Consider the following 20497-nt stretch of genomic DNA (forward strand, 5'->3'; position numbering starts at 1 on the left):
ATATGAGCAGCCATTCCCTGAGATAAAAGTAAGGCCACATTTTGTGGGTAAAAGCGTTTTAGTTAATATTTTCCCACAATTACTTTTATTTTTAAACTTATTTTTTGTTATGCCAACAGGAAATGTGACCTGCACTATTTTCAATACGTACAGTTCATACAGTCTGCTCAGACGTTGCCCAACTCAAGAGCTCAGTTTAAACTCCTCCCCTCTCAGTTATAGCTTCAGGCTGGCTGGACAGCACTGGCAGGAAAGTGAAACCTGTGTCGTCTTGTTTTGCTCTAGCTTTGGTACAAACTAACTCTTGGATCTTTATGTGAGGGACAACTCGTGAGGGGATATATGGTGAGTGAAATCCAGCTTTTTAATAATGCAAGGAGAACAAAACAGAAGGGGAACGTTGGTGGAAAGTGTTTGTCAGTATCTTTACAGCCAGAAACTTGCTCTCGCCCTAATGAATGTGAAAGCAAGGACACGGTGTAAGCAGTAATTACAATGTACTGAATAAAAGCTAATATCTAAGCAGTCAATGAACCACTTTACAAAGCTTTTTTCCATGATCGTTTCCATCATAGAGTTTGCAGTTGTTCTACTTGACTTCGGCAGGAGATGGCACTGCTGGGCCACAAGGCTGAGCCAGTCGGTAATGAAAGCTTGGACAAATGGGAGTCAGTTGGCTGTGGGGGATTCGGTCATGTCTACAGGGCCAGGCATAAGGACTGGGGGTTTGATGTGGCCATTAAGATACTTCGTGATGGTGCTCGGTAAAAGTCTACATTTTCTTTTTCTTCTGTAGCTTGCAGGACTTAGTTTAAACAATTAAATTTGTGTCTCCTCTCCTTTCTCCGCTCTCCTCATTCCAGCCCCCTCGTGCCTACAGAGAGAGCACTGTGTGAAGAGGCTGGTCACATGGAAAAGGCCTCCTGTGAGTTTGTGCTGCGGGTTTATGGAATTTATCAGGGATGTCCGCCAGTCGCGGGAGCACCCATGCAACAGGGAATAGTGATGGAGTTCATGGGAAAAGGATCTGTTCAGTCCCTGATGAATGACCTGTCCGGCCCTCCACAGTGGCCCCTGGCCTTCCGCTTGGCCCATCAAGTGGCTCTCGGCATGAACTTCCTCCATTCTAGGAACCTTATGCACCACGACCTAAAGCCAAGTAATGTACTGCTGAATGACGACCTTAACGCCAAGGTAGTCTGCCACCAACCTCACCTGTAGTGTTTACATTTAACATGAGGCTGACTTATTATTTGTTTAATGTAATGCTTCCTTTCTTACACTGCAGCTAGCAGACTTTGGTCTGTCCAGGGTCTCCAGCAGCGCTTTGAACAGCAACAGAGAAATAAAAGGACAGACCGGAGGCTCATACAAGTACATGCCTCCCGAGGCTTTTGAGGCATCATACGAACCTGTCCGTGCTTTTGACAGATACAGGTTGACATTAACAAGAAAACTCATCAATGAAAATACGACTGAATATGATACAACCTTGAACTGTATGTTACCTTAAAACTCATCTCTTCCTCTATCTTGATCAGCTACGGAATCCTGCTTTGGTCCATTCTTACTGGTAAAGAGCCCTATCCAGGTATGTGCACTGTATTTTATTGTCTGATCATTTTCCACCCCGTATTTATGCCATTCCGGTCTCCAATCTTTAATTCAATTAAATCACATCCTACCATCAATCTTTCTAGTTTGTTTGATCTCGTCTGTGTTATTTTATCACTTTCCAACTAAACTAAGCAGTGGTTTGTTGTGAACTGGACACATACTGTGTATACTGTACAATGTACTATATGTGCGTATGTTTTGATGCGTGTCTTCATGGTATCATTTGTCTTGTAGCGGCTGATTACAGTCTTGTGGCACTGAGAATCCCCCTGGGGGACAGACCTTCCAGTGAGGACATTGACCAGATGAAGGAAGAGGGGTTGAAAGAGCTGGTCGACCTCATGAAGAGGTGCTGGGACGAGAATCCCTGCGAGAGGCCCACCTTTAAAAGTAAGCACTTGTTATGCTCACTGTTGCCCAATGAGAACAGTCTCTGAACTACAGGTATCACTACCGCTCAACAGCTTGGAATCACCTGTAACATTGATGTTCCGCTTCTTCTCTTCAACAATGACTACTTTATTATAGATAAAATAATCTGCAACTGGGCTGTGATTTGGCAGACCATAAAACGTTTGGCTGATATATCCTGATCCAGTTCCAATTGTGCTGAACCTAGACTGACGTTGCATTTCTGTTTTGAAGTTTGAAGAGTAGCTTTCTTGTAGTAACATGCCTGTTAATTACAGCGCATTAAAGGCATTATTATGCACTTGACACTGAAACCGGTCTTCTGATGCTGAGCTTCCAGATTTCTCCTGTGACTGGTGGTTTCTTATATTCTTATTTAACTGTTGCTCAGAGGTATCTTTATCTCTTCCTGCTCTAAAGAGGCCTTTATACAACCTAAAAGGACGAAAGACCATCCAAAAAACGACAGTGACAGACGATTCCACGCTTTTGAATGGTAGTGTATACTTAAATCAAATGAGCTTAGGAGCCTTTTGTAGACTTGCTTGACACTCATAATACCTGCATTCATTGTGAAGGAGCTGTATGTGTTTAAAATGCAACCTGGCTTCTGTTTCAGAGTGCCTTGAAGTTACAGAGAAAGTGCTCTCAACGCACAAGAAGGGAATTCCTGATGCGGTCCATCACGCCTTGACAAGACTGGTACAACTCCTGAGTCTCACTGAATAAATTAAATATGGTGCTATGGTAGTTAAGCATGATGATAACATTTTCCCCCTGTTTGACTTTAGGAGTCACCAACCAGTAATCAACATTCAAAAAAAAGTGTGGCATTCAAGCCTCCTCTTCAGACACCAGGTAGACTGTTCAGTCGGGTTTGTGCGTCGGTTGAGTTTAATGTCACAACGTTCCTCACTTTCCACGATAAAACATGACGGGTCTTCCTCTTTTTCAGAACAGCTGAAGTCAACCGATGTGATGGATTTCGCCAGTCTGAGGTCTTCACTACCGGTATGCCAAATGCACTTTGACCTTCGCCTCACAGGGAGCTAAAAGCAAATTAAGTCTCTTTATTTAATCAGGTAGTCTCAATTAGATCAAGAGAGTCCTGGGAACAAAAACCTTTAGCCTGCAGTCATGCTGAACATACAAGCCCCCCCACCCCCCCACCCCCAAAAAAAGCAGTATTCAAAGAGATATGTCAGGGAATATTATTTTATTTTAATTATATTATTTTTGGTATAACTCATTGAAATTAATATAATTTTCAATGTTTTATTATCATACTGTACTACATGGCATAATTTTGACTCTGAAACTAGTGTATGATACATTTAGAACATAAATAATTGCACAATATGAACTTAAGGTTTCTTTTGTTAACAGGATTCTACTAGAAAACTGAGTGATACAGATAAAGGTGAGTATTGTCCTAAATTTGAGTTACAGTTATTTTTTGTTGATGTTTCCAGTGTGTTATCAAAAAAAAAAAAACTCAAAAGAGCATGATATTGGACGGCCACGTCAATAACTGAATTACGCTTTCTGTACATGTTGCCATTTGTGTATATCTTAAAACAGCAAAGTTCGTCGATGACAACAGGGCAGAGTTAATTCAAAGCGTTTCCGAGGTCATGGCAATAGCAGAGGAGCTTGGAGACATGGTCCACGGTGAAACCTACTCAGTGATGGAAGCTAAAGCCACGAGCCAGGAGAGAATGAGAACGCTTTATCTGAGGACATTTCGTCCAGGAGGGGTGACGGTCAAGGCAGCGTTCTACGACGCCCTCAGAATACATCAGCCCAAACTAGTGGAGAGGCTCGGTAGGATCTCAGATGAAATAGTCAAATACAGTTTAATCTATGACTTCTTCAAGTTTTTAATTTCACTTTTTTGTGCCTCAGGTGGCTGATCATGAAGCAACTGGAGAAATGGACCCTGCATCTCCCCCTACTCTTTGATCTTTTCTAAAAACTGTATATATTTTTTCAATTTGTATATATGTGATTTCATAGCATTTGACAACAGTGTTTTTTTGTAGTCAAGAATTTTTTTTTTTTTTTTACAATTTTTTTAATAAACAATTTTTCAGAAAGAAAAAACTTGCTTGCTTCCTCCAAAGGGGGTGGGTGGGGTTGGTGGGAGAGAGAGAGAGAGAGAGAGAGGGAGAGAGAGAGAGAGAGACTGGGTAAGAGGCTTTTCTGGTTCAATCCCTCAGTAACTGTCACAAGCAGTCAGTCAGTCACCTGCAGATGATGGCGTCGAGGGCATCCCAGGCAACAAATTACTCTCCTGTCTCACTCTGTGGTTTGTTGTTCATTATGATCACGCTGAATAATGATCCAAACTGTGATCTGATGAAGATTTACAAGGATGGAGCAGACTTGAGTAAAAGCCTTACAAACAACCTTCCCTTGCATTCATTATGCTTATTTTCTAAAATAGCGGTGTTAAAGTCTTATGACTGACAGTATTCTCTAAATGTGAGTTTCTGTGTGCATTTACAAGCCTCTTTGCCTTGGCTAATCTTAATTTTTAGTATGAAGAATTGAATACAACATGTTCTGCCGTCACACACAGACACTTGTATATGTCTCTCTATCTGTCTGTCTGGAGCGAAGCTTGTAGCCTAGCAGCATGCTGGGATTTGACCTTTGTCTCACTCACAGCTCTGTCTCCTTGAGCTCTGCAAAAAAAAAAATAAAAAAGTCCCACACACCTTTGCACGACTGTAATCCTCTGAGGGGGGAAAGTGTGTTCAAGTGTCATCTTGACCCATCCTTCTCTTCCTCAGTCCAACTGCCCTCAACTTCCACTTTCAACCTGGAGGCTGTTTTAAAGCAAAGTGTAGTGCAATACATTTAAGAACATACAGTCGGGGGGAGGGGAGGTCCAACAACAGAAGTCACTGGTGTCCAGGCTTCACAGTGTACAAACCACAGCAACAACAACATCTACAAATTACAAAGCAGATTGAATAAATAGAATAAGACCAAATTAATATACAAGGATTGTAGTCCATAGTCACCAGACACATTTATTGATCATCATCCTGAACCACATCATCATGTCATGTAGTATCACATTTAAATGTCACTACACACTCAGCCAATAGTTTTGCTGTAGGACTCATCAAGTCCTCCGCCTGCATTCAGAAGAGAACGTCTTTCTTAAAAAAAACAAAAAACAAAAAACACAGTCAGATAGGATGGCTTTAGCCTCTTCCTATACAACCGGAACAGGTCAGCTAGTATACCTGCCTCACTCCACCCTACACACCCATCTCACCCCACCCCATCCTGTATTAATGCCTCCAATCCTCTTTGTGGGAGAGTGACGTCTGCTACTGTCAGAAACAGAGTTAAGCTCAGCAGGCATCGGGAGAACGGAGGGGAGAGAAGCTGCTCAGATAACCAAGCAGCACTGCATTCTGGGCCTCCAGGGGGACGAAGCTCTGCCGCCTGCAAGCAAGACCTGACTCTCCTCCCCAGCGGCTGCTCATGCCTCCGGCTGGGGAGCACACAGGTGCAGTCAGCTTTATCAACAGGTTAGCTAAAAACTCATGGCCTCAAACTCCAAGGATGAGAGCTGACAAACTGGGATACAAACTCTCCTCTGGGCAAACAGTTTTGTTTTAAAGGACTTTTGTTGCCTCTGCTTCTGGTCTCCATTTTCGAGATTTTTAAAAACTTTCATTTCTGACCATTTTGGTGTCACTGCTGCACTGGCCACAAAACAGATGGCAAGACAGCTTCCTCCCATGTCAGGTGTGTCTGAAAGGTGTTTGTGTGAGCATGCACTCAAAGCATTGGCTGTTTATGAGTGTTTATAATTGGACAGCAATTTGAGTGTGTTTGCCGTGTCTGTTGAGAGCTGCTGCTGGGACTTTGTTCGTGTGTATGAAACGAGTCAGAGGTGCTTGAAGAGAGCGTGTGTGTCTGTGCCCAAGAGGTGGTCGGGCCCTGTGGAGGTCGTAGCCCTGGATTTCCTGGAGATGGAGGGTCATTGTTATGACCGATTCGGAGATGGGGAGAGGGACACTTACCAAATCGACTACCGGAGGATAGTAGGGGACATGGAACCAGCACGGCCGCGCATCTCAAACAGAGATGGGGAACAACCTCACCCCTACGGGGCCTATGCCCACCCAACACCACATGGACACGGGCATGAGACCGCAGCCCAGCGATACAGTGCTACACGTATCCAAGCTGGATATGAACCAGAGAGGTCAGTCTCACACTCCTGCTTGAACTTTCACCATGCTGTGTAGACTGTAAGGTCATGCCCTTCTCTGACTTGCTGAAATGATCACGTGAAGCCCCATAACATGCAGACACTGCATCTCCTACAGCAGCTGAGATGTTTTCACTTTCTAACAGCATTGCTTGAGAGCTCTTACAAGCCCATTTATCAGCTATCTGGTCAGCCAACTAAATCCTCTTACCGACTGTACTGCCGTGTATAGAAGGAGTCTCCATTGACAAGGACGGATTCCTTTTGTTAGCGTTTCCTGTCTCAACCTCAACATTTGTAATAGGATCTGGCCACAGCATGGGTGTAAGAAACAGAGGTCAAGAGAGAGAGAGAGAGAGAGAGAGAGGAGGAAAACAACACAAGGGATTAAAACCTCCAGAAATAAAAGGCTGACCAAACAAATGTTTTTAGTGACAATAGATTTATGCACACTGCTTGCAGTCATGGGGAACAATGAATGGAGGATTGTGTTAAAATAATCAATTATTGTCATTAGAATATTCAACAGCTATTATCAATTATAGTGTCAATTCAAGACTGGAGATGTGAAGTTAGTGTTGCCTACTCATTGTCGTATCTTTCTACACTTGATGTCATGTGTGCATGTGTTTTTGCATTTCAGCATGGCAGACTACCTGATCAGTGGAGGCACAGGTTATGTTCCTGAAGATGGATTAACAGCACAACAGCTCTTTTCTATCGGCGATGGACTTACATACAAGTAAGAAACACCAAAGGAAAAAAAGGGACACACATACATTTTACTGACTCGTTTTATGGCCTTGCATCTCGTAGAAGGACACACTTAACATGCTGACACAGATGCACGTGCGTGCATAGTATGTATGCATGCACACATACAGAAACACACAGTCGAGTTATGCAATGTCTTCCATTAAAATGTGTAGTAATATCAGTGATGACACATCTGCTCGGGTTTTATAGGAGGATTATAATGAGTAATACTACTTTCAAGGATGACTTTGAGTGGTGTCACAGACGTTAAAAGCAGTGTGTGCGTGTGTGTTTGTAAACACATCAGTGTGTTAATGGGTGTCAGTGTAGTTTCCTTAATGGAGTCTATATACGGGGGTTTATCAGTGTGCAGAGGATAAATACAGAGCATTTCAGTGGGGTAAAAGGCAGACAGATTACGTCTGCTCACTGTCAGCTAAGTTTAAAAAAAACTGTTGCTTTAAAGAAATGGATGTGTGCTGTCCACACGTTTAGGTTGGTGATTGTTATTTGTCATATTGATTTCATTTATGTAACTTTCCTTCAGTTCCTAAGAAGGATGTTGTCATGTTCTCTCTCCTCCCAGTGACTTCTTGATCCTCCCTGGTTTCATAGACTTCACTTCTGATGAGGTGGTGAGTATCATTGACACTGTCCAGAGAATGTATAGGTGACAGCACAAAGAATCATTTCTGCAGACAAACTTGTTAGATTTAGTTTTGTTATATTTCAGTAGTTAAATTTGTCTTAAGGCGCACATATGTGTCGCCACTGTTTTTCTCATGTCAGCACTGGAATGTCATTTCTTTGGGCCACAAAAGTTCATATCTTCATATTCCTGACAGTAATTCACAAGCACAGACCGCACTTTGTTATGAGCACAGGGTTGTTTATTTGGCCTGCTTTGTTTTCGTCTTTGCAAGCTCTGCTGGGACGATAAATTAATTTAATGCACAGGTCACATGGGTTCTAGCTGGATGGCAGGTGTTCCAAACAGACACACACCTGCGTCATCTACCACTCAGCAGGTGAACTGTGCAGCAAGTCACACTCTAATGTGTCCAAACTGGCTTTAGGCTCATGACACTGCAAAATAAAAACAAACTTTAACATTTGGCCAACAAATGTGTTGCCTTTGTGCTGCAGCTGCAACACTAGAGAGATGTTGTTTGTAGGAATTTATCATCATGTAGCTTAATCTCAGCATCAATGCACACACGTTTGGTTTTATCAGTGCATTAAGATCGTATGATGGTGTTTCTGTTTCCAAATGCACAAAAGGATCTAACTTCTGCATTGACAAGGAAGATAACCCTGAAGACGCCTCTTATTTCATCTCCCATGGATACAGTCACAGAGTCATCCATGGCCATCGCCATGGCAGTGAGTACAAGCGCTGCGCAACCTCACACACACATCATACCTCATCATTCAGTCTGTTTGGCATCGTCCTGCTCCTCTGTGCCAAGTGCATGAACAATGGAGGCCTTGGTTACTTTTTCAGTGCTTTCAGTGAAGTCTTTTCTCACATGTCTTTTCTCTGACTGGCTGGTGTCAGCTGATGGGTGGGATTGGAATAATTCATCATAACTGTACTGCTGAGTTCCAGGCCAATGAGGTGCGCAAAGTCAAGGTAAGCTGGATCAAGTCTGTGAAGACTTAAATTCATAATATACAGAGAAATTCACATGTGACACTGCTTTTAGAATAAAAGCTGTGTTATTTTGATGTTATTTTCAAAAAAATGTGCACTGGATGCCCTTAAATCACTCAACTCTTGCTTCCATGCTTTGTTTTTGCCAGAAATTTGAGCAAGGCTTTATTACAGACCCAGTGGTAATGAGTCCCCGGCACACAGTGGGGGACGTGTTTGAGGCAAAGATTCGCCACGGTTTCTCTGGGATCCCTGTTACAGAGACCGGAAAGATGGGCAGCAAGCTGGTCGGCATAGTCACATCCAGAGACATAGACTTTCTGTCTGAGAAGGACCATGACAGACCTCTGGAAGAGGTATGTGTATAACTGATGCGTTCATGTGTGCATGTGCATAAGAATATGATATATGCAGCAATGATTTGATGTCAGTTAAGTGAAGGGTATATTGATCTACACGTGCAGGCGATGACAAAAAGGGAAGATTTGGTTGTTGCGCCCGCTGGAGTCACACTAAAAGAGGCTAATGATATACTGCAACGTAGCAAAAAAGGTAAATCTGTGAAGTAGGTCACGCTACTATAGAGAAAATGCAACCAGCACTTGGATCAAATACACACTTATGCTATTTTCTGCCACTTTCTTTCACCCATTTCCCTCTCTGACTCTCCTAGGTAAGCTTCCCATAGTGAATGACAGTGATGAGCTGGTTGCCATCATTGCGAGGACTGACTTGAAGAAGAACAGAGATTACCCTCTGGCTTCCAAGGACTCCCGCAAACAGCTGCTGTGTGGCGCTGCCATCGGTACGAGGGAGGACGACAAATACAGACTGGACCTCCTCATGCAGGCTGGGGTGGATGTGGTTGTCCTGGTGGGTTTTGACTGTGGTACAAATAAACTTTTTGCTAGGTTATCATTTGATTCTGATGTCATAGCGCAGTACAGTCAGACTAATTACCAGCCTCTTGATAGAGAGAGGGCAGATGTAGTGGTTTAGGGGTGTCTTGATGAGTCTTTTAGATGGTAACTGTCGAACTGATGTATTTATTCTTTTAAATGAAACATGGTGCATTTCATAGTGTCAGTGCTTCATGTCTTACTGAAACTATTTCTTCCTTTGTTTTACAGGATTCCTCTCAAGGAAACTCAGTGTATCAAATCAACATGATAAATTACATCAAACAGAAATATCCTGAACTGCAGGTAGTTGGAGGGAATGGTAAGACCTCCTCTTGTCTCATGCTCTCTTCTGCATTTATGCTGTGAAAACTCCCTGTAACCAGTCGTCTCACACACTGAGCTCTTTCCTGTGTGTCTGTCTCTCTCTAGTGGTGACAGCTGCTCAGGCTAAAAACCTCATAGATGCTGGTGTGGATGCCCTGAGGGTGGGCATGGGCTGCGGCTCCATCTGCATCACCCAGGAAGGTACGATAAAGAGTCAGTACTGTGAATGCCATCTGGTTGTAAATAAAACCTTGTATATCCAAAAGATTAAAAAAAATCTGAGTGATTAATTGAGAAAGAGACAGAAAATGAATTTAAATGTGATGAAGCTCAAGCAGGGAGCATAATAATGCATGTATTGGGGATATTTTGCTGCCAACACACCATATTATGCTCTTCTTCCTCAGTGATGGCATGCGGACGGCCACAAGGAACATCTGTGTACAAGGTTGCAGAGTATGCCCGACGTTTTGGAGTGCCAGTAATCGCTGATGGAGGCATCCAAACTGTTGGACACGTGGTGAAGGCTCTGGCCCTGGGAGCATCTACAGGTAGAAAAAAAAATATTATCCTGTTTCCTCAAGTCTTAAATTTTAATGATTTTCAGTGGGATCATTCAGTGGAAATTTTTACGTAATGACGTATTAAGCAGGAGTCAGGGTGACGCATGGCTGTGACTGGCAGTGTATGTTTGGACTGCTTTTCAAAATAAAAGCAGTGCTTTATTGCTTATTTCTCCTCTCATATTTCTGCCCTCAGTGATGATGGGGTCGTTGCTCGCGGCAACCACTGAAGCTCCAGGAGAATATTTCTTTTCAGATGGTGTGCGTCTGAAAAAGTACAGAGGAATGGGCTCCTTGGATGCCATGGAAAAAAACAACAGTCAGAAACGTTACTTCAGGTGAGGAAGGGGGATCGCACAGTACATTTGCTGCACATTCTAGAAAAGAGACATGATATGTCACATTTATCTTCAATCTGTGTGAACTGTGTCTGTGTGTCCAGTGAGGGAGATAAGGTGAAGGTGGCTCAAGGTGTCTCAGGATCAGTGCAAGACAAAGGCTCCATCCACAAGTTTGTTCCTTACCTCATTGCTGGCATCCAACACGGCTGTCAGGACATAGGAGCCAAGAGTTTGTCCATTTTACGGCAAGTGTAAAACACATGTTTGTGTTTTTACTGTACGCTTTTATTGTGTAAGGGCGTTTGGACATTATAAGCTGTGTGTCTTTGTTCCAGGTCGATGATGTACTCTGGAGAGCTGAAGTTTGAGAAGAGAACCATGTCTGCTCAGATGGAGGGAGGAGTCCACGGCCTCCACTCGTAAGTCTGACCCCTGACCCCTGACCCCCAGCTTCTGACATTTTCCCCCTCCTGTGCAACTTGTGTCTCTTTTCTGGACTTCCCTTTCTGCTGTCTAAATATTTTGGTGACAGGGGTTTCCACTCTGAACACATGGCACTAACAAAGTGTGTCAAAGCTTCACTTGTATTCAGCCCCAACCCTTCACTGTCAAATGAAATGTAATTTGCCTGTCGTCAGCAGCATCAAAATTGTCTTCTCTCTTCCTCTTTTCTTACCCATGCTATCACATTAGATATTCTTTTGTGCCATGTAAGTACATCCATGTGGTTATGACACCTCCATGTACTTGTCATCTCCATCCAAGATTGCTTTTGTAGAGGCGAAATGTGATCACAACACAGGAAGCGCTTATACTCTTCCTTTTCTTTTCCAATGCGCAGTTATGAAAAGCGGCTTTACTGAGGCGGGAGGAAGAGGAAGCACTCGATCAGGACCCAGCGTCCCGAGCCCAGCAGCTATGAGCAGATGCACCGGGCGCACATGATCAAACTACAAATACAGAGCTGACGCTGCTGTGCAACAGCCACACTCTCTTGTTCTTGTCTGGCCCATGTCTGACCCTTTCAAAGATAGACGAAACAACACACTTTAACCTGAGTCTAACGTTTAAAATAAGTGTAAAGAGTTCATGTGCAGTTATGTCCATTACATGAACTCTTTATATGTCTTTTTCCTGCTCAGGCCAAGGTGTGGTAGGGTAAATGTAATTAACTATTCTGCAGATCCCTTCCAACAAGAAAACACATGTCATTAAGTACTTCAGGAAAGGCTTATCATGGCTGATCTAATGAGAGGCCTATCTCCTTGTTGCACCCTGGTACAGAGGAGCACACAAGAAACAACATTTGCAGGAAATGAGGCAGTCAGATACTTTATTTACAGAGTAAAAGACATGCAACAAAAAAGCACGAGCAGCAGCATGTGTCTGACATTATGTTTTAAATGTTTAACAGTTTATTTCATTAAAAGAGGAAAGTAACACAGAAGTAAAACAGCTTTAGGACAGCTCTTTGCTGCTAATGAAAGCAGAATCCAGAAGTGTAAAACAACCTAGAATTATATGCATGGTCATGTTTTCTAGCCTTGTGTATAAAGCTTACTAAGCCAGGAGGAGACATACAGTGTCGTACATATAGAACAATTATGTTCCCATTATCTTCTTGCAGCACTGACTGGCTTTAAAGTTCAGCGTCATTTCTCTGACAGATGAAAATTTGGCTTTCACATGATGAATGCTCTGCTCTGATCATACTGCATGTAATCTCACCCGCAGCCGGTGAGTTCTGTGTTCTGTACTGCACGGTTGCAGAAGGTACCAAAGTTTAGCATCAGCCTTAATTCACATATACGTACACATCTCTAGCAAGCAGTGTCTTAAAGGAACGGGCGTGTGTAATCTCTGTCCGGATTCTCCCCGTTTATCGTTATTTGGCTTAGAAAATACTGGACAACAAAATGTTTGAGTGACGAGATAGGAGACTGTCGACGCTTAACGTTTCAGTTATCTGATTATAATTCCATACAACATCCATGTTGCGATCTTCCATAATTTAATTTTGCAAAAACACGTGATTAATTACATGGCTTATGGCTGTAAATAAAAGAGCTAATTGTTTTGTTTTTCAGGCTCAGTATTTAAAAATAAAAAGGTGAGTCAATGAAAGGACACTATAGAGTCTGTGGAGTAGGGTAGTAACAAACCACTTGCCCAACTTTATAGATTTGTAGACAAAAAGTTGATTTACCAGTTTTCATTGTGATTGTGTATTTTTTTGGAGCTACTCAGTGTCTGGTATTACATATGCCGCTCTATGATAAAAAAAAAACCCTTTACAATCACTTGCATTATTATGCTCCCTGCTCACCAGTTAAATGAGCTCTTGTCTCAAAGCTGTTCTTTCTCGAGGGTAACAGAAAACAGAAAATATATTTGTCTTCTTCTATCACCTACCCTAAAGCTTCAAAATTATATTTACTGTAAATAGTGTTGAATAAAGATAATTTTGACGAGGGCGTTTTGATATTGTTTTACCATTTTTGTCACATCTCCAGAAATATATTGAACAAAAAGTGCCATTGATCATCCTTGCCTCCTGTGTAAGTGATTTTTCTCACTAAAAGTTAAGTGATTTTTTCTCATTACCACTAGAGGGCAATATATCAACAATTTAACCACTTCAATACTCATCTTTCATCCCCTCAGAAATGTCTTGAGATTTGCCCTGAAGTTTTAACCTTGGCAATACACAATTCCAGTTTTCCACCCAGTTGTGGCTTTTTTTTTTTTTAAAAAAAAAGGAAAGGCAAGTTTGCTTAACTTTTTGACAGCTTTTGGACTCCTTAGCAAAAAATATTTGATTGTTGATAGTCATGGATGTCTAACTGGAATGAGCATTTCAATTAGAATACTGCCACAATATATATATCAAAAAAATACTGCAAAGAGAAGAGCATAGTGAAGCTGCTGAAGACACTGTGATGAAGTCAGCCTTTAAATCAAGATTTAAATATATCAACGGTACAGTACATTTATAGAAAATACGTTGGGTCTACTATATTGTATCAATAATTTCCATACCCCTCTCATTAGTTCAGGTAAATATTTTCATCTGTATAACATTTATATGTACAGTTTAATTCCTCCATCTAACCTAATTGGAGTCTGCTGTTTCTGTACAATATCAAGTAGATTCCAAGGGGACTCTTAAAACTCTCTACAGTTCGATGGTGTCACTGCAAACACTCAGAGCATCAATTTGTTTGCACACGCTGACAAACTCTGCTTGTACAGCCAGATCCCATTCCAACTGTTTGCTTTCACTCAGGTGTTTAGTCCCTGCCAGACGTCCAGAGCCGTGACTGTCCTGAGAGGCCAAGCTCAGGGTCCGGTAACGCCTGTGGTAAGACAGGTGGGGAATAGCTCGAGGGAGGCTGCTCTGAGCAAAGTTTTGACCTTTGTTGGCCCACGAATGTGAGCGCACCTTTCCTGTCTCCTTGGGATTGCTGCACAGACCCTGGGTTGAGCCAGAGACGCTCCCTTTCCAGTCCCATTGCTCTGGTGATGTCGATGGCTTGCTGTGAGATGCCAATGAGACATGAGGTTGTGAGGGTCTTGAACTGGACAGCGCACTCTCTTGATCCACGTCTCCACAGGACGAGGTTCGGTATAGGGCATCTTCCACAGACCTAGGCCCTTGCTTTGACATACCTTGGCTAGGAGAGCTCAAAGAGAGACTGGAAGACGTGTGGTTTAGCCTTGGCAAACCAAATATACTGTGAGAGAATAGGGACTCACTGAACAGAGCCTGGTCAATGCTGCGGGACAAGTTTATGGGAGATGGGGGTTGCAGGTCCACAGTAGAGTCAGTCTCCAGTCGTACACTATCCAGCGACGACAGCTGAGACTCAACTGCATTTTTAGGCTTGTGCGGTGGGCTTGGGGGTGTAGGTAGAGGTAGTTCAGTGGCTTGGCTGGACTTGGGGACACAGTTGAGGCCATTTCCAGGAGGATCTGCCATTGAGAAAAGAGGAAGAGCCTCTGACTGTCCCTTAGCGATAACATTACAGACCACCACCTTGTCCTGCTTATCCTGGGACCAGGAATCGTGAGATGAGAGGACAGGAGAATTTGCAGCTCCTTGAGAGGGCAGGGTGAGCCCTCGTGAAGGGGAGCTGCAGGAGAGGCGCGACCAAGATCCTGGCCGAGGATGAGTTATGGTCTTGATAGAGGAGTTGCTGTGACAGAATAGAGGGTGTGTACCAATGAGAGACAAACCTAGACACACCCCAACCTCACAGAGCCTGCAACCTACCTGGTAGCCCCACCAGGCCCAAGGCTGGAACCCATAGCCATCAACCCCACCCAAACCAAGAGCATGCAGGATTCCATAAAGCTGGAGCCCTCCACACCCTAACAAACACAATGAAGCCCCTACTCCTGCCCCTGCTGCCCTACCCCAGTCCTCCACTTTGGCAAAAGGGCAACTTGCAGGTCGCATCACTTCAGGAGATCCTCCACTCTCTCCACTGTCATTCAGCCTGTAGATGTGTTTAGTGTCGACTTGGACTAAACAGTAGAAGATGAGGTAGGAGCATGAGAGAAAAATGGTGAGACATACAAACACACCCTGAGGGAACAGCAGGATCATGGTGGGGAGGCTATGAAAGAGGTGGAGCATGCAAACACACCCTAGAGAGACGGCAGAATGCAACAGGGAGACACACAGTAACAGGCAAGGCTTGGGCAAGACTGAGAGTGAGGTGGAGTTAGCAAGTGGGAGAGAAAGACGCATGCGTGAGCGTAAGGAAAGAAGCAGGATGGCCAGGCAGAAAGCTGAGATCAAACAGGGAAAGGGGAGCTCAGAGAGCAGCAGAGAGCCCAGAGGGGGAAGGCGATCTTGGTGACTGTAAGCATCATAGAGCAAACGAAAAGCTTGGATCCCTGCAAACGCTAGGAGGAACAAGTGCAACAGGGTGAGGTAGGGGATTCCTGGGGGACACCGCAGGGGAAGGCCTAACAGGCAGACCACAGAGATTAGGCCAAATACAGTGAAGACAGACCCCAGGCCGTAGATGTGTGCTTCCCATGCAAATCCCCATGTGGCGAGGGCAGAGTTCCAGTCCGAATACAGGGGGACAAAAAGGGCAGGGCTGAGAGCCAGAGAGGGGTGCAGGGACTCGTTGGGAGTAAAATCATCTGGGTAGGTGGGAGTCCAGGGCTGGTTTGATGTTTTGCAGGGTGTGGCAGATGTGTCTGTGTTAGCATCAAGTGAGAGTGTGCCACTGGTCTTTGAGACATGCAGCTCATCATCTTTGGAGACATCTGTAAAGCAAATGCAGTAAAATGACATTACCAAGTAATCTGTTGTGCCAACAACAAACCAAAAAGTCCCCCTCCACTCAAAAAAGAATGATTTTATCCTTGTTCCTGCAGTTGAATGTTTGAGCTTCACTGTGCAGGATGATGCAGAGGTTTATCTCTGCTAGTTGAAAATCCAGTTTTAAAGAGGTGGGCCTACAATCATGATCTGTCAGCACAAAGCAATAATTTTTCGACGCCAATCCTCGTCCTGTATTCAATAAAAAACAAAACCAAGTGTGATGTGGAAACCTGAAACCTTCAATTCACAAACACTAAGTACTGACTTGTCAGTAAAGTAGAAGGCATCTCCTGTGACGGAGTTAAACTATATTTGCATGATCACAGGTTCAGGATTTTTGAATGATGGAGTAGATGTAATTTTCAGGATTTCAACAAGATAATAGAACTTTTTTGTGGAAAAAAACACCAGAAAGACATTAGTAGTCAATGCACCGTGTTTTGTATACATCCTAAAACATGTCAGGAGGAGATCTTTTAAATACAGACATACAAACGAACAGCTTTTAGCTGGCAATTGCAGAGAGCATCCTAACACACTATAATAAGGTGGTAGCCTTACCATCATGAACATGTTAGCATGCAGATGTTAGCATTTCACTCAAAATGCAGCCTTACCTCGCTGCTCGTGAGGCTCTGTACTCTTGATATTGCATATTTGGTCTTGAGTTAGTAATTGAAAGTTTTGCTAATGATGACATCATTTACACATGAAACCAATATAATTATCTAACCAATGAACACAGTCCAAAGTAAAACAGATCCGCAGTCTTTATAGTCCAAAAAGCGCAGGGGTGTATCTGCCACGTGTGAAGTTAATCCATAATAAAACAGAGCAGGCTTGTAACTGGGAATGGCTAACTGGGTCACAGAGAGAGCGGGAGCATGAGCACATATTGTAGTGTGTGTGTATGTATCCGTGTAAAAGAGAGAGAGATGTGTGTTGATTAGCCAGTATTGACCTCATTGCTGCTCTCATTTTGTGCTGCTATTATTAAGCATTGTCAGAAGGTGTTATGCTAACATTAATGTTGCGTTCCTTTAACCAGAATCTGCAGCAGTGCTTAACTTTCATATCTGACTATGATTGTGTAACCAATAAATAATGTAAGGATCTCATTCGCTAGTGAAATAAGGTTCAGAATAAGCTGTATGGAGCCACCGGAATCAGGGAACCTTCTGGCTATAAATGGGATGTGTCCTATTTCTGGTCCTCCATTAGAGGTGAAGGGATTGTGTCAATGCAGAAACAAGCCGTGAGAGACCTTTTAAACCAGGGATTTTCACTGTGTTCACTACAGAATCTAGAAAAAAAACATCTTGGTGTTTTGGTTCTCTAGTGAAATAATTGCAAATATGTTACTTGATACAGTGATTCAACCAACAGGCCGAACATTTTGTCTGGTATTGGTAATGCACAGGCAGCTTGGGGTAGGATAATTTCTCACACATTTCTGTCAAAGTCCTCCTCCCTCTATTGTGGACTCAACACATCATTTACTTTGACAAGTGAGTGCCATTGTGTGTGCATGTGTGTGTGTACAGCAAACACTGTATGTGCAGGTGTGCACCACATTAGCCAGTAACCTCTGGATGAGGGTAATCAACACTGACTGCAATGGGAATTAAATGTTTCCACACTAACACGATAGTGGGGGAATGAGTGGGAGAACTGAGAGAGCCAGACATGGCGGACAGTGTTTTATGGAAGAGCTGGGGAGAGAATTTTGAGGAGCGTGAAAGCTTGAGGGAGTGAAGTGACGCAAACCATTCTGTGAATGTAAAACAACTGTGTCCGCCAACAGAATACATATCACAAACACTGCAGTCACAAGCAGACTTGGAGTCTTGTAGATTTTATTTTGGGCGTTAAATGAGGGCAACACTATAAATCGCACCATTCACACGAGGCCATAAATGACACGTGTTAACTGTCATTGATGTCAGGTTAAGGAAATGATGGATGCATTTAATTTAATTTGAGGAAGGACTCTTACCTTTATCCTCCTCAATGCTGACAGCTCCTCTGTGTAAAATTTGATCTGAGATAGTTTCCTCTTGTGTCTTTCTCTCTGTGAGAACAGAAGGACTTGTGGTCCATCCCCAATGGCCAGTGGGTACTAGTGAAGTGGGTTGCTCAGGGCTGGGCCCAGGTCCAGCAGATAGCTGTGAAGTGGCATTCTGGTGTGATGGAAGCAGGCCAGACAGAAGAAAAGGTAACTGGCTATCTGTCGTCTCATTCTGCGAGGCTGAGACTGTCAAATTCTCTCCAGTCTGTGGAGAATGCAATAAAGATCCAGTCCTGGTCTCAGCCGGCTGATACTTCAGCGTTTGTTGTTCATGGGTGGGTTGACGTTGTGTATTCTCCTTGGAGGTAGCATCTTCTGTAGAGCTGTCGGTGGGTCTGGATATGATAACTCCTTTCTCAGTAGAATACAGAAGTGGTGTCTCTGTGTTCTCCTGTAAATCAGTGTATTCGCCAATCACACCTTGGTTATCTGATTCCTCAGATGACAATAAAGGCCAACTCAAAGGCAGACCCAGGAAGTCACCATTCTCAGGTCCAAACGTGAGACTCCCTGCTGCTAACCCAGATCCATGAGGTCTCTGTGAGGTCTGCGAGAGACGCTGCACTGCTGTGTCAGAGTCTGGCTGTGGCGTTTCCTTGACATTCTCTCTGGTAAAGGCTATGACATGAAGTGAGAGAGGCAAGGAGAGGGAGAGAAGAAGACAACTATTCCACAGCGAGGGCATGGCGAGGGTCTACAAACTCCACCGCAAAGTCACATGATGTAGGATTCGAGGGGGATTGGCCAGTCACATGCTTGGCACATCTGTAACCTCAGGTCTCTGGGGTTCACATGCTTAACACACCTGGAGAAAAAAAAAAGGTAAATCACATTCAAGACACAATCAGTGCAACCACTCATCAAATACTCTTGCTAGGATATCTGCAGTGAATAGCCTCAATCTCTGCATGTGTCATGAGTATTATGCAAAGACAGTATATGAAAAAGCTTCCGATGAGGTTATAAAATACCCTTTCTCCTTTCAAGAGCTGTGACATACACACAGCACAAACATTAGAGTGCAAAGATTCATTCATAATAAGAGCACAAGAAGAGACATTAAGTCACTGCTCGCTTGTAGCCGTTTTTGTTTCAGCTCTCTTACCTCATCAGTAGCCCACTCTGCTGCAGCCTCTTTAAACATATATGCTGCTCCGTGTCGCTGCATGCCTGCAGTTTCTGTCTGCGTAGCACTCTGTGTCCTTTCATACTCACTCTGCTGTGCCCCTCTTCTCTCCATCAGACAGTCGACACATGGGACAGACCCCACCTCCTCGAGACAACCCCCGCTGTCCCACACGCTGCCGCTGCACTGATCTGACAGGGAGTTTGACTGTTTGCATCATCCCATTCACCTAAATCCGAGGTGCCGTCCACACAGCGCTCATCTCTTCTATGGTTGCGTGGCAGCCTTACTGCTGTCTCTGCTCCGTGTGTACACTCACACACATCCCTCTGGTGTGGATGTATGATGCACGGTTTGTGATGTTTAGCATGAGGGTAGAAGAGAAGAAAAAAGGAAAATACATAAATATGTCATAAGGGCCAAAGCACACACATCACCAACAGGCAGGCAGTGCCCTGCACTAAAGTAACCAGTGCTGCAGATCAATACATGCTATTGAGTATAATTTACGACTGATGCTGTGCCCTTTCTCTTAAAGTAGCAATCACATGAACAGCTCAGTTTGAAACATGCCACCAACAGTGGATGAAGCGGAAGATTCTTTCTGTAAAGCACATATGCATAATGGATGATTGTGGATACTTGTGTGTATATGAAGTACCTCTGAAACAAATGAACAAAGAATTGCTAACCTTAGGTCCATAATTACCACTCGTGACCTCGTTGCCATGTCGGTTACTGTGGCACGAGCCTTTGACATGAATGATCTCTCTCTCTGATGGTGCCATGTTGCCCGCTTTCTTTCTTTTCTTCCTTACAATGTCATCAGACTTGTTCAATTGTGCCATTTTCACCCAATGGGGGAAATCCAGTAGCCTCGTGGCCTAATTCAATTCCCAAGGATGGTTCTAAAATAGACACTGATCCACATACCTTTGGATGTTTTTAGAGCCAGGGTGTTTAAAGCACAGGCACACTAACATGTTGTCTCCGTCTGGCTGATGTAAGGATCTGAAAAGTTCTGTTTTAAACTCTCCACTGACCGTTGCTGAATTAGCAGGGCACGTGGTTTTTCGAGCCAGGATTATTGCTGTGTTGGCATTCTGCCAAGTGCACATTGATTCTTCTTCTTTCCAAAGAATTTGAATAAATACGGA

General features: G+C 43.6%; 3 protein-coding genes across 6 annotated transcripts; 2 read left to right on the forward strand and 1 right to left on the reverse strand.

Annotated features, from left to right (window-relative positions):
- The first annotated feature begins 233 nt into the window (after positions 1-233).
- Positions 234-4086, forward strand: LOC121608355 (ankyrin repeat and protein kinase domain-containing protein 1-like). 3 transcript variants are annotated; one of them, XM_041939612.1, is made up of 12 exons: positions 234-345; positions 576-764; positions 864-1194; positions 1289-1437; positions 1542-1591; positions 1852-2007; positions 2648-2730; positions 2820-2886; positions 2984-3039; positions 3415-3448; positions 3610-3852; positions 3934-4086. In XM_041939612.1, exons 2-12 carry the CDS (start codon positions 610-612, stop codon positions 3939-3941), a joined length of 1332 nt encoding a protein of 443 aa, XP_041795546.1. In that variant the 5' UTR covers positions 234-345; positions 576-609; the 3' UTR covers positions 3942-4086. The 3 variants fall into 3 exon arrangements, with proteins under 3 accessions (XP_041795546.1, XP_041795545.1, XP_041795547.1); XM_041939611.1 differs by having other exon boundaries at positions 607-764; XM_041939613.1 differs by lacking the exon at positions 576-764 and having other exon boundaries at positions 241-345.
- Positions 4087-6023: 1937 nt separating this feature from the next.
- Positions 6024-13249, forward strand: impdh1a (IMP (inosine 5'-monophosphate) dehydrogenase 1a). 2 transcript variants are annotated; one of them, XM_041938739.1, is made up of 16 exons: positions 6024-6259; positions 6909-7007; positions 7608-7656; positions 8303-8404; positions 8580-8654; positions 8825-9031; positions 9140-9227; positions 9349-9548; positions 9806-9896; positions 10007-10102; positions 10309-10452; positions 10661-10802; positions 10907-11050; positions 11141-11224; positions 11499-11515; positions 11647-13249. In XM_041938739.1, the coding sequence occupies exons 1-16, from the start codon at positions 6024-6026 to the stop codon at positions 11748-11750; spliced, it is 1878 nt and encodes a 625-aa protein (XP_041794673.1). In that variant the 3' UTR covers positions 11751-13249. The 2 variants fall into 2 exon arrangements, with proteins under 2 accessions (XP_041794673.1, XP_041794671.1); XM_041938737.1 differs by lacking the exon at positions 11499-11515 and having other exon boundaries at positions 11647-11668.
- A 731-nt stretch (positions 13250-13980) lies between these two features.
- prrt4a (proline rich transmembrane protein 4a) lies at positions 13981-18899 on the reverse strand. The gene is made up of 2 exons (XM_041939916.1): positions 18143-18899; positions 13981-16088 (listed from the first exon to the last, which is right to left on the reverse strand). The coding sequence occupies exons 1-2, from the start codon at positions 18897-18899 to the stop codon at positions 13981-13983; spliced, it is 2865 nt and encodes a 954-aa protein (XP_041795850.1).
- Positions 18900-20497: the final 1598 nt, after the last annotated feature.

The sequence above is a fragment of the Chelmon rostratus genome, chromosome 6 (genome assembly GCF_017976325.1).
Source record: "Chelmon rostratus isolate fCheRos1 chromosome 6, fCheRos1.pri, whole genome shotgun sequence".
NCBI classification, from domain to species: domain Eukaryota; kingdom Metazoa; phylum Chordata; class Actinopteri; order Chaetodontiformes; family Chaetodontidae; genus Chelmon; species Chelmon rostratus.